The sequence below is a fragment of the Peromyscus leucopus genome, chromosome 5 (genome assembly GCF_004664715.2).
Source record: "Peromyscus leucopus breed LL Stock chromosome 5, UCI_PerLeu_2.1, whole genome shotgun sequence".
NCBI lineage: Eukaryota > Metazoa > Chordata > Mammalia > Rodentia > Cricetidae > Peromyscus > Peromyscus leucopus.
This window is the reverse complement of record NC_051067.1, coordinates 11,463,805-11,478,076: the sequence shown is the minus strand read 5'-3', so window position 1 is coordinate 11,478,076 and position 14,272 is coordinate 11,463,805. Positions and strand designations below refer to the sequence as shown.

General features: G+C 48.1%; 1 protein-coding gene across 2 annotated transcripts in view; it reads right to left on the bottom strand.

Moving 5' to 3' along the window:
- Auh (AU RNA binding methylglutaconyl-CoA hydratase) overlaps positions 1–8,209 on the bottom strand; it is a 104,445-nt gene extending 96,236 nt beyond the window's left edge. The window contains exon 1 of one of the 2 annotated variants that reach the window (XM_028863793.2): positions 7,987–8,209. In XM_028863793.2, the coding sequence (XP_028719626.1) occupies positions 7,987–8,173 (187 nt within the window). In that variant the 5' untranslated portion in view covers positions 8,174–8,209. Of the gene's footprint in view, positions 1–4,707; positions 4,736–7,986 lie in introns of those variants that run through there. The other variant, XM_037205724.1, reaches the window with a different exon arrangement.
- Positions 8,210–14,272: the final 6,063 nt, after the last annotated feature.

Genomic DNA, 14,272 nt, shown 5'->3' with positions numbered 1-14,272 from the left:
AAACTCTACAGTCGTAAACTACACCATCAGAAAGTTTTACACAGGTTTATCATACACCACGAAGCTCACGGTGACGGAATTAGCTAGCTGTACAGCTCGCCATAACTAAACTTGGCTCTCACGAAGCTCAGACTGGCCTTGACCTCACTACGTATACACGGGTTAACAGGTCCATCACCACTCCCTGCTTAGGCATCAGTGGGGACTGGACCCAGGGCTTCCCGCACGCCAGGCAAACACTCCACTGGCTGAGCTACACCCCAGCCCTACATTAATATTTTTGTAGTCTTGGACTTCCTTTGATGTGAAACTAAAGGGGGCTTGCTGTTCCATTGTCTCAATAAAGAACAATAATAATGCAGAAAACATAACCAGAAAGGCTGTGAATCACAGCGAGAACTCAGGACAGGTTTAAAGACATTTTGATGAAAGTGCCTGAAATGTGGCATCCTTCTATAATGTTTTTCTTTCACCATGAAGATGTATATTTTTACTTTAAAAAAATTCCAACTTAAAGTTAATCATTATTACTAAAAAATTATAACAACCAACCACTGAAAAACACTGCTAGAACCTGTTCGATACCCATAATAAAATCAACAGCTTGGCAAATGCTCCAAAGGAAGTCACAATCCACATGTACAACACACACGCTCCCGCGCTTCTTAACCATACCGTGAGACGTGCAGGAATTGGTTTGGACTCACTTTAGGTGTATGGGTGTTGTGCCTGCATGTATATTTGTGCACATGTGTACCTGGATGTCATAAAAAAGGACATCAGAGCCCCTGAAACTGGAGTTACTGGAGGCTGTGAGCCACCAAGTAGGGACTGGGACTAGAACCTGTTCCTTGCAAGAGCAGCATGGCTCTTAACCCCTGAGCCACCTCTCCAGCCCTGTATCAACTTTTATAAAAGGCAACTTAGAGAGAAACAATTAAAAACAAAAAACACACACATGAAAAACATTACTACCATAAAAAGCACTCTTTAAAAGACAGAATCAACACAGTCATAAGAAACAACCTAGTAGGAAGGGAGTGGAGAGGAGGCCCTCTTAAAGCTGTTTGGGGGAAGACATCACATTTTTAGAAACAGCCAGCAAGGAGAGGCTGGAAGGATGACCAAGTGACACTCTTAGCAAGATCTGGGCAAATCCCACTGGCAGACACTTCCTACAACTCTGAAAACCAGAAAAGTCAGATTAAACAAATGAAACATGTCTTTACACAGTAAGCCATAGCATGTACACATCTATTCAACACAACACTGATTCTGAACAAAATGGTGTTAATCCAGCTGAAAAGCAGCAATGCAGCAAGAACCAAGAGAATACTGAAAAGCGAGCAGGGTTGAGAAGGAAGGAGCCACGCCTCAGACAGTGACACAGGAGTCGGGGTGGGCGGAGGGCTGTGTGGGGGGCACTGGCCTGGATGCCACTGCACAGACAGACCCACCTTAGTCATAAAGCAGTATCGCAGGGCAGCACCCACAGGGCCAGGCAAGCAGAGTTCCCGGGGATCTCCTCTGCACCGACAGCGTAAGTCAGCGGGCGGAGGCCAACAGACATGCCCGGATGGTTGGGTGCTCACAGGAAAAGAAAGGACACACGTGTACACCTAAATACGGAAGACGGAGTGGGTGCGGCTGAAGGACTGATGATCCCTAAGTGTGGCCTTCTACGGCCCCATTCTCTCCGTCTGCTGCTGCCCAGGCTTTGCCCTTTAGAGGTAGCAGAGCATCCTTCGGTCTGAACAGTGAGTTTTCATCACAATGAATTGTGTCAAATGCTTTGTCTGAGTGTGTTGGGGTAAGTGCAGTTTTTCTTGTTTAGCTTGCTGGTGTGATCAGTCACTTTAAATGCTTTCAGTAATGACCCACACCTGCACCCCCAGAGTAAATCCCACGTGGTTGTGGTAAATAGTTCTTCTTATGTATCGTTAGATTTAATTCATTTGGGTTTTATGTGAGGCCAAAAAAGACTCGCACTTAAACCTAAGTATGCAAGACCATGAGGGTGAAGACACCAGAGAACAAGACAACGGGAAGCACAGACGTGACACATAATAATCCAATCAGCTCAGGAGTAACTTTAGGCTGGAGGGACCTAAAGAGATCACGAGGGGCTGGAGAAACGGCTCAGCTGGTGGAACTGCTTGCCCTCCATCAACTCAGCCCTAAAAACAAACCAACAAACAAAATCATCAGAGCGGATAATAAGAAGGACTTGGCGGCTGGCTCTAAAGACATGTTGTTTTTTAAGGTCCATCACTGGCACCAGTCAAAGAAAGCTGACGCAGGTATATTAATTTCAGAGAGCTGGTGTCGGAGCAAGGCACAGCCTCCCGAAAGAAAGGGGCATTCCATACTGCAGGGGTCCTGCTCCTCTAAGACATCACAATCCTTAACGCGCTTGCACCTGTAGAAGAACCAACAGTGTTTTGGGGAGAAGAGATAAACCCACACCCCATACAACTGCAGGCTGTAACTGACTTCTACCAGCAGACCGGCCAGCAGCAGCTGTGCTCAATGAATGCAGAAGCTTTACCCAGCCACAGCAGAGTTTCCACTCTTCTCAAGCTCAAGGAAATGTCAGTGAGACAGACCACACTGAGGGTGAAAACACAGCCCACAGCAGTGAGCTCCTGTGACCCCAGCACTCAGGAGGCTGAGGCAAGATCACAGCTCTAGGCCAGTACTGACTATTCAGCAAAGCTATGTTAAAAGAAAAAAGAATGTGAGGCTGGAGAGATGGCTCAGCGGTTAAGAGCACTGGCTGCTCTTCCAGGGAACCCAGGTTCAATTCCCAGCACCCACATGGCAGCTCACAACGTCTGTAACCAGTTTCAGGGGATCCAGCACCCTCAGACAGACAAAACACCAATGCACATGAAATTTTTAAAAATTAAATAAATTTTTAAAAAGGAAAGAAAAGAAAGTGGAACAAAGACATCAAATTTAATGCAAAGGAAGGGAGAGGTGAGAACCAGCAGAATCAACCACAGTGGGAACAAAAAATGAGCACAGAAAGTAAACAGAACAAGGGTAGTGTGCATGCATGCGCACACCCAAGGCTGACATCAGGTGGCCTCTACACTGAGGCAGTCTCTCAACTGAACCCAGGGCCAGCCAGCTTCATCTAGTTCAGCTCCATAATTTCCTCTCTGCCTCCACATGCTAAGATCACAATAATGACGGCACCAAGCCCCGGCTGGCCACCAAGCCCCAGCTGGCATCTGGGTGGCTCTGAAGGTCCCAACTCCAGTCTTCACACACGCATGGTAAGCACTTTAACACCTGGGCCATTCCCTTAGCCCCCAGAGGGTAGTTTTTAAAATGAGTGATTTGATAAGCCTCTATCAAAGAAAGAAACTTGTGCATTTCTCAACAAACAGGCTCTGTGAAAAATAAAACCAAAAAGACATGTCCTACATCAGTCTACAAGGTTAGTATTAAACCAGATAAAGATTATAGAAACAGAAAACTAAAGACCAATATTTCTCATAAATATAGTTGCACATAAAATACAAGCATATCAAATCCAACAAAAGAACCACATATCACCACCACATGGGATTTACTCCAGAGTAGAGGTGTGGGTCATTACTGAAAAGCATTTAAAGTGATTCATCACACCAGCAAGCTAAGCAAGAAAAACGAAGATTATTCCAGAAAACGTACTTGACAAAATTCAACAAGATAAAAGTTCACTCTCCAAATGGAAGAAGCTTCCTCAACTGATTCAGACTGAGTGAGCAAAGTCTGAATGCTTCCCTCCATGGATCAAGAGCGGCAGGATGAGGTAAATTCAGCTGTATAAATTAGCGAGAAAAAGAAATAAAGACATTCAGAAAGAAGCAAAGCCACTGTTTCCAAACGACATGCCATATATGGGAAATACAGAAAGTATTAGGACAAATAAGAGAAGTTATCAAAGCGCACAATACAGTGTCTACGGACAGAACTCCAGTGGACTCCCACACATCAGCAATGAGCAGCTGGAAAATGAACGTAACAAAACTATTCCCTTCATGACAAGAGAAGCAGAAATGGAGCCAGTCAGTGGAGACAAACTTATGGAGACAAAAAGAGATAAAATGTTGTGGGGTTTTTCTGGGGGAGGGGGGTGGGGAGGGAGGGAGCAAATGGAGTGTCCTGTTGAAGATGAGAGGGCTTATTTTGAGTTTGATTTTTTTCAAAAATGTTCTAAAATTGAAGCTGGAGAGATGGTCTGGTGGTCAAGAGCATTTTGGTGCTCTTCTAGAGGACCCAAATTCGGTTCCCAGCACCTACATCAGGTGGTTCAAAACCACTGTAACTCTAGGATCCCCAGGGGATCCAACACCCTCTTTTGGCTTCAGTGAGCACTGAGCTCACATGCACATACATGCACACACACATATACATGAAGAAATCTTCTTAAAAAACAGAAGTAAAAATGTTCTAAATTGGGATTGTGTTGAGAGAGCAAAACTGTGAAGATGCACTGTACATGCTGAACATTATAGCCCATCAATCATACCTCAGTAATTCAAAACTCTCTAACTTCATTATTGAGATAATTCACATATTCATCAAATACATGGAAATATATCTTTTAGAACACGAAGAAAGATGTGCTAGCAGACTTCTGCCGCGTCTACCAGCCTACCATGGGTAAAGCGGGCATAAATAAAGGCCATAGAAGGTTTCAAAGACATCTCTCACCTGATCTTTGCATCTCGAGTGAAGGATGGAGAGGGTGCCTCAAGAATGACTTCTCTGTTCACTTGCTTGTTTGTGCTATCTGCCAGAAACTGTCCCAACAGTTTCACAAAGCCATCTTTAAAATGGGTCACTGTATAGCCCAAGCTTACCACCCTGCAGAAAAGACAAGTTCCTAGGGGCAGGGAGAAGCCATTCCTGGAAGCATGTACAGAAGCCTAAGCAGAAAGGGCTGCAGAAGAGCGAGGTCAGGGCGGCTGCAGGGGTGAGCTGAGGCAGCCCAAAGGAGGAGGCCTGCAAGCAGAAGACCCCCCAGCACACAGTGTGAAGGGGGGGGTGGACAACTAAGAGGGGCCTCTGCAAGACAAGACAAGACCCACAGGCTACTCTAAAACTGAGGAGGCTGAACAAACACGGAGGAGAAATAAGAGGCAGGGAGGCTCTCTGGGGCCCCACTGCAAACTGCAAACACAGCCCTGAGATAAATCGGAAAGGACAACTCACTAAACAGGACAGGTGAATTGTTGCAGGGTTCTGGACCGCTAAGGTCCAGGCCCATGCTGCTCCTGGTGCCTGAGTCAGCCCCACCGTCCAAGCCCACCAGGGAGAGAACAGAGTAGCCTACATGTGTCTCAGGTCTTAAGGGTAGCCCTGAGGCTACACCCCAGGAACTGGTACTTCAAGGTCATAGGTAGGTAGAACAGGTATCCACTACATCTCCCCCTTTTGTCTAAATAAGAGAGTTCTAACCTAATACAAAACTATATACAATAGGAACGATTATCAAGTATTGTCCAGGAGAGGGGAAAGGTACTAATATAAACAAAAATAGAAATACAACCAGCAAGAACAACATCAAACAAGAGACACACACTAAATATCCAGACCTGGGTAAACGGCATGTTACTCCAATAGCTGTCTTATCCTGAAGAATCTAACTTTAGTACATAAGGTGTTATTAGCTAAGATACGAGAGGATTATAACTGTAACTATCTAGTCCTCAACCCCATCAAAGATCTGAGAAGGAAAATAATGTTACCCGAGAAAACAGGATGTGCAAGCAAGCAAATTCCAAAACCCTGCAGGAATATACAGAGACAGCCGGCGACCTGGACAGTCAGGCCTCAAGTGTTCTGCACACACCCACCTCTGCTTACAAACGAAGCTTGGTGCTTCTCTGGTCCCAGAGGGTTCTCATGTTCCTGAAAGACTGAGAGGATCAGATTCTGGACTCATGACTCTGACAAAATCACCAGGAGACTCTAAAGAATGTGCTGTTAGAATCCACAGTACCTGCTGCAGCCCCTTCCCTCTGTAGATACCACCAGGCACCCTCCTGAGAACACTGGGATTTCTCACCAGGACAAGTGAGTTTACATCACAAGAGATAGTGGTGGCCACACAGTCTGATCGCCACCATTTCCCCTACCCCATTCCTGGGCATCATCTAGCCTGCGTACAAGATCCTGCTGAGAAAGCACAGCCATCCTCCAAGGTCTGTAGGAGACCTCCACTCCTGCCTCGTCAGCCCCATTCACTCTGCTGAGCCCCCTCAACGCTGATGGCAGGGCCTCAACTCTCCTGTGTCCCTGCCATGCTGTCTGTTGTCTGTCTGTTCATGACAAACCGCTAGCCACTAAAACACCAACCATCTGCCTCAGTGTCCCTCTTAAACCTACATCCCCAACCTTTTGGAGACTCCATCCTGCAGTAGCCCGGCCCTCATGTTTTCCTTTGCACTCCTCACAGTTGGCTCAGTGATAAAAAACAAAGCCAAGCCTGCACTGTCATTTCTGCCAATCCTCAGGGAATGCTGGCCGGCTCAGTCTTAAGGCCGGGGTGTCCTAACGACCGGTAGTTAGAGTTCTGATAAACGGAAAACATTTCCATTCCTCAAGGCATCTTCCATGTGCTCTATCTTCCCCTGCAGCCCAATCACATCCTAACGTAAAGACTTCCCAGATGTTCTGTGTAAATTTGCACAGAACGTGCACTCACAAAAGCACACGGAACTTGGTACATACAGCTAACCATATTCCCAACCTCTTCATAAGTAAGGCACCACTGGAGCACACAACTTAACTGAAACACCAGCACCACTAAGCTTACCCAGAAGACTGGCATTCAAGGCTCTCATGATTCTAGGCCTGCCTGTCTAAGCTCCCAGCTGGGCTTCCTGCTCTGTCATACCAGCCTTGTCATCTGCGGTTTCCCAAATACATATCTCCATCATTTTGACCATTCCACTGTCTCAGATGGCTTGAATGAGCAAGAAACAAATTGACTCTCCATTCTCCTGAGCACCTCGCAAAGGTTACCTATTCATCGGGCACAGTAACCATCTCATCTCATCATTCTGCTTGATACATTCGATGGCTGGAGGGCAGGGCAATCAAATCCAGAACCCTCAAGTCTCCAATGCCTACAGAATGCCTTGGAGTGGGCTCGGTGGCTCAACCCTGTGATGCCAGCACTCTGGAGTCTGAGGATCTTTCGTTCCAAGGCAGCCTAAGTTACACAGTGAGAGATAAACCCTGCAGACACTGCAGGGTTCTCAACAAGCCTTTAAGCAAGCCATCATCTGACCTTCAATAGACAGAAGAGCTTCTCAAAAGACAGCCATCCTGACTTATTTTCCACTTCTACTTAACGGATTGCAGCACTCTATAAATGGATGTCAAAACGCAGTGAGTGGTCCTCTCTTCCTTCCTGGGCAATCCCCTATCCCACCTGCTCCACCCCTATACTTAAGCCAACAGGGCAACTAAAAGGCACATCCCCACTATTCCTCTGCATCTTACCTTTCCAACGCCCACACCCTCTGTCGTGCATTCATCTGCCTCCTCCCAGAACAGGGGCCCAAGGGCAAGATGAATATCCTTTATTAACCCCCAACGGAACTCAGCAAGGAAAAAATAAAAATTTAGAAGTGCTCAAAATTCTTTAAGTGAAGTGCAACGGTCCCCCAAAACTAACTCTCCGAGATTAAAATGTGCAAAAAAAAAAGATGCGTCTAATTTATGATTCTCTCGGATAATAAAAGGCATCCCCGCTGCAGCTCCTACAACTCTCGCACTGACGCCTGAGGTGGCAGGGAGCTATTACACAGCAAGAAACAAGCCGGGCCCGATACTAAACCCCCGGCATTGACCTTGGCTGCAGAGACCCCAGGCGCGAGCAGCATCACCGTGCGCGCTGAACCGGGTGGGCCACCGTACCCTCCAGCCGCAGTTGCAACCGGGCCGACCTCCGCGGCCTCGCTCGCGCTGCCCGCAGCTCACCTCGGTTCTCCTCCTCCAGGTGCCGCACGCGCAGCTCGTCCTCCGTCTTCACCTCAGAGCTGTAGCCCCTCCTCGGGGCGGGACCCCCGGCCCAGGCTGCAGGGCCGAGCCGCGCACAGCACGCGGCCACCAGGCGGACGCGACTGGCTCTCAAGGCGCCCAGAGCGCCGGGAGCCGCCGCCGCCATGTTGTCTGTTTACAGCGGGCGCCCGCGGCCAGGCTCCGCCCCCGCTTGGAGCCGCGCACGCGCACTACGGGCGTCTGGCGCTCTGGCCCCGCCCCTCGCCGTCTGGCCCGGCCCCGGCCCTGGTGGTTTCTGAGGTCCAGGTCTGCGCTGCCAGTGTGACATTAGTCTCTTGCTGCCGCAGAGAAGAGGCATCATTAAAGCTATGGAAACGCTAAGGGGACACATTCTCAAGTACCAGAGAGATTTGCCTCCCTGCACTCCTGGGACCATAGTCTAGGGTTGTGACTGACCATCCCTGCAGCAACAAAGATACTCCAAAGACACACCTTTGAATCCCTCCCTTTGGATGTCAGGCTGTTAAAAATCCAAAAGGAAATGAAATTTCCTCCCGGTATCCCATGTGGAGACGGGCACTTTGGAGCCTAGAGGCCGGTCAGAGGAGGAACTTATCTCCAGACAGAAGTGTCACTCAGTTCCGACAACTTGTCAGACCACCTTGCAGGAAAGACTGGAGATAATGATGTGTCAGTGATGGGTGGGACCTCGTCTTGACCAAGGCTACCTAGCTAAACATACTCCTTGCCCTCTATTTAAACCTAAACCTCGTAGCAGGACCTTGAAAATTGGACTGGGGGACAAGAACATCATAGGACCCCTTTGTTCCTCTTCCCACTGTGGACACATTGAACTATCTCTAATTGGCCTATTAAAGACAGGTGGCTGAATTAGTTTATCAGGGCTGCCAGGACCTCAGGCTCCGATACTAATGACTCCCATCCCAAGGTCATTGTGTTAAGTGAGCAGCAATGGTGAGCAAAATTGTTCCATTCCCTTAGGTTTGGTGGAACAGGGAGGCAGCTCCGCATGGGACCTCTCTGCTTGTCATTAGATGTGCCTGATAAACCTGGTAAGTGAAGGGGAAAACAGCAAATAGGGAAATGGGTCCTCCTCCCCACCTATGGGAACTTCCTGGAGGCCAGTGTCCCAACAAGAGCCCACCCCAAGGAAAGCCAAGCCAAAGCTCAGACCCAGGTGCAATTCCAAGCCTAGGGCTACTCCCGAAACCTCAGGTCAGTTCTGTGAAGATATTCCTTAGAGTGCTCTGTTTGAGAATTTCCTGGTACCTGGCTTTTCTTAGCTCTCCACTCAGGGAAAGCCTGTTGAGGAATAGGGTCTTCAAAAAGTATCACTGTTGCTGGAGTTTAAGAGTTGGCACTTGTGCCCCTCAGAGTCCTAACAAACCAGACTCCACCACATTTCCTCAGTAAACGAACCATTTCAAATCACTGAATTGATAGTGAAAATCAGAAATGGGAGATTGATTCATATCTGTCCATACTGGGAAGAGAGACACCAAGATCCAATGATGTGTCAGGTCCTTCTTCAGTTAAAGTAAAGAGACAAAATCATGCATAGCCAGGCAGGTTAGTGTGTGGTCCCTGCCATCCCTGACCAGCACTGTCTGTGAGAAATACCCAGATTCAGTCTTTTCCTTCTCCCACTGTGAGATTCCTGGTGGGGGTGGGGGTGGGGATTCCAGTTCCCTGAGGAGCCTTATTTCACAGTCTAAAGCTAAAAGGAGAGATAGAAGGTTTCTTCAGAGCACTCCCAGTCCTTCCAGACCAGCAGATTACACTCTGGCCATAGAAACTCTGATAGAATACATTATGTTTGGCACCCTCAATGTTCCCGCCTGCTGGGCTTGTCTCCAGAAGGAGAAGAGCCCGTGTTGTTGCAAGTGTCTGCCTCTGCTATGATAATGACCTTGGGACACCCTCTGCTGTGAGGTTCTGCCAAGTGCCACTTGAGAAGTTGTTCTGGAAAGTTAGGTTGTATCCTTTTCTGATAGCAATGTTCTTTTTGCTAAGTGCTGAGATTGTGATTGTCAGGGTTTATGGTTTCTCCAAGTTGGTTTTGAAGTCTCTAGGCAGACAGGAGGTGTGGGAGTGAAAGGGAGGCCAGCCAATGGGAGGGAGAGAGAGGGGAAGGGGCGGGAGAGGGAGATTGATTAAGGATGAGAGCCAGCTGACATGGTGGCTTCTAATTGGTGGATTTAGAACAAGCCCCTGTTTGAGTCCCGCTGTGGTCAGAGGGTTCATCTCTGCATACCTGGCAATCCACACAGGGTGAAGACAGTGCCATGGGCTGTCTGTCCCATAGGGAGGTAAGACAGGCATCTGAATGGACAAAATTAAGAACTGAGGGGGATGCAGAACTGGAAACCAACTGCATCAGGGTGGCCGGGCCCTGTCTCAGGGGTAAAAGAGTAACTTAATCTTTAACACAGATGCAGAGACAACCCAAAATTACAAGACTCCATCACACTGGGAAACCAACACCCCAGCCATGTGTTTATTTGGTCAGCTGGCTTTTTACATGAGGTCACCCCGCACTGCCCAGGTTGGTCTCCAACCGGTGACCCCAGGCCTCCCATATTTCTGACCAACCAGCTCTGCACTGGTTCCCACCAGCCTTTCCTCAGGAACAGTCTTCTGTCAGAAGAGCTCACTGAGCTATGGAAAGCATTTTACTTCCATTACAGGTTATTACAAAGAACATTTCAAAGGGCACAAATGACCAGCCAGGTGAAGTAGCACACCACATAAGGCCCAGAAGCTTCCTCCCATGGGGTAGGGTGCGACACCTGGGGCCCTCTGACCCCTACATATGTAACTGGAGTTTTCCTGTTTCCACCTGTCTCCTGCAGCCGCTCAGACTCAAGTAAACACACAGAGACTCATATTACTTATAAACTGTATGGCAATAGCAGGCTTCTTGCTATCTAGTTCTTATTTCTTAAATTAACCCATTTCTATAAATCTATGCCTTGCCACATGGCTCATGGCTTACCGGTATCTTTACATCTTACTTCTCATGGCGGCAGTGGCTGGCAGCCATCTCCTGGCAGCATCTCCTGACTCAGCCTTCCACTTACCAGCATTCTCCTCATCTGCTTATCCTGCCTTTACTATACTTCCTGCCTGGCTACTGGCCAATCAGCATTTTATTTATCAACCAAATCAGAGCAACACACTCACAGCATACAGAGCGATCGATATTCACAGCACACATGCATGTGTGCACACTTGGACATTCACACACACATGCACAAACAAACAAGTGACTTTGAATTTGGGTGTTTTCAAAGGCTGGCATATCTACACATACACACAGATACACACACACACACACACATGCTCAGCCTGGGATCATGACAACCCAAGCAAGACTGGACAGGGTGCCACATCGCTAAGCTGGGATATTTAGCACTTGAGAAGTATTAAGCAAGTTTTGAAGGAAGATATTTTCAGCTTCTGATGTGTCTATTAAGATGGGTTTCACTGAAAGGCAATGAGTACCTGGACACTTCGATAACAATATGGTCGTCTCCTCCATTTACCCAAAAAATGAAGGGTGGGAATTGGCCACAAAGCTGTCTAGAAACCAGCCCTATTGCTCTTTACCCCTCTTGCTTTAACAAGCCTGTGAGTACACCCTCCTGCTTCTCCTAAAAGATAAAGTCTCTTCTCTCTTGCTAGAGAACCAGAAATCTGGGGTTTGACCCCTGTCCTGCTATAGCCCCAGAATTCATTGGCCCTTGTGCCTTAAGCACTAAATGTATTCTGTCCTCTAACTCCCTTGTCCTCCTGTGGTGTCAAGGGGCCAGGACAGGGTGTCTAGTCAGCTCTGCCTACCACAGACCAGGCAGCTTAAACAACAGATTTCACTTCCTCATAGATGAGGTTGTAATCCAAGGTCAACGTGTTGGCAGGGTCAGTTTCTTCTGAGGCTTATCTCCTTGGAATGCAGATGGTCACCTTCTCACTGTGTCCCCACCTGACTTCTCCACTGTATGTACCTGTCCCTGGTGTCCCTTCCTCTGCTTAGAGGGGCAGTAGTCCTGTTGTAGCAGGCCTGGCAGAGATGAGGATATTCTAAAAGAGACATCCAGGTCTTTCCATCTTACTTTGAGATCACTGAAACAATGGGCCCCAAAGAAATGGTCTCATGCTGGGAGAAGGAAAAGGTGCCAGCCAGAGAGGAGACTTGACTCCTAGAAAGAGATTTCACAGTCCTTACAACTCCTTAGACCACTTCACACGGTGAGACTGGGGCCCAAATTGTGTGGGCAGGACCACACCTTCACGGGACTGCTTAGATATGCATGACCTTGGCTCTCTAGATTCTTTTAGAGGCTTCTGGGGATCTCTTTGCTGCTAGCTCCTCTTCCCAATGCAGCCACCTCCTTTTGTGAACCTCATCCTTTTCCTGCTTTCCTTTTCTTTTTCTTTTTTTATTTTTGGTATTTTGAGAGAGGGTTTCTTGGCATAGCCTTGGCTGTCCTGGAACTCTCTCTGTAGACCAGGCTGGCCTTGAACTCACAAAGAACTACCTGCCTCTGCTTCCCAAATGCTGGGATCAAAGGTGTACACCACACCACCTAGCTCCCTGCTTCCCACTCTTATTGGACTGATTTAATTGGCTTGTTGAGGACAGGTGGCTAGACCTAACTTGGGGCACTGGTTGTAACCTCCAAGTTTAATCACAAACAATGTTACAGTTGAGCTTCACCCATATGAGCCTCCCAGCCTTAATTATTTCATATTTACACAGTAAGGCAGAGGATTTCACTCCGTGCACATAGCTCAGTATTATAAATGATTTTATTTGTTCATTTATGTAAAGTCTATGACAGCCCAGGCTGGCCTAGAACTCCAGCTTCACTGTTCTTAGCCTGCCAAGGTGTACACCAACAGAGACCACACAACAAAGAACGGACTCCTCTTCCAGTTCCTGCAGCCAGTTCTGCTGACCTATTCCTGCCCTGACTAGCCCAGTTCTGAAACAATGCCTCAGGCAGTGACAGTGCCAGCAGCCTGAACCATCTGGGGCTCTCATGTGCCCTGTGTCACATGCTCACAGGTAACCATAAGAAGCATTTAGTCAACAGTCACATCGTTAATAAGCTACAGAGCCCAGTGCAAATCCAGGCAAAGTTCCTTCATGACCCCCCCCAGCTCCCTGCTACTGCCAGAGCCCAGTGCAAATCCAGGCAAGTTTCTTCATGACCCCCCTCCCTGCTACTGCCTCTCTTTCCCCTAGGACATCTGCACATGGGTGTTCCGTCTTCGTCATGTTAGGCATGGTGTCCTCGGAGTGGAGACGCTGGTACTGCAATGCTTCCTCTCATGCAAAGTAGACCCTGCTTACCAGGCATGGCACACCTGTGATCCCAGCACGAAGCAAACTCAGCAGGAGGACCAGGAGGGCAGGCCAGCCTGGGCTACACAGTGAGCTTAAGGCTGGCCTGAGCTTCATAGTGAGTTTGAGTTCACCCTGGGCTACAAGAGACCCCATCTCAAATTGCTAAGCCGCTGCTTTCAGAAGGTTCATAATAGAGCAGCAGGTGAGAGCTCAGTCTCTCTCTCTCTCTCTCTCTCTCTCTCTCTCTCTCTCTCTCTCTCTCTCTCTCCCCTCCCCCTCCCCCCTCCTCCCTTCCCTCTCCCCTCTCTGCTTTGTGACTATCCAAAAATCAGTCCCCTAAAGCAGCAGATAGAATCTACTTCAAGGCTTTGAAGTGCTGTTCTTTTATGGAACAGCAGGCATGTCAGGCCCATAATTGTCTCTCTGAATAAAGCATTTGTTCACGAGTATCACAGCGAGAAAAATCACGGTGCAGGACTGCCAGGCAAGGCTGAGTTGCAGCAAGGTCAGGATGAAGCCTGGTGACTCCAGGGTCCTCCTGCAGGGGAGGGGCCAGCTGCCTGAAGCCAGGCCGCCAGTCTGTTACAAGCTGATTTTTCCACTCCCGGAGGATGTTCTCAAACACATTTCTTCTGGTTGTTTTTACTGCACTCCTAACACCTGGATGCAAACCTGTTGTTCAAAGCACTCATGCTGCAGGAGTGGTGGTCATGCCTTGAATCTCAGTACTCTGGAGGAAAAGGGAGGCAGATCTCTGAGTTTGTGTCCAGATGGGTGTGCTTAGAGAGTTACAGGCTAGCCAGAGCTACTTGGTGAGACCCTAACTCAAAAAAAAAAAAAACAAAAAACAATAACAACAACAAAAAACTTTCTCAAGCTGACTAGCTGGCAGGG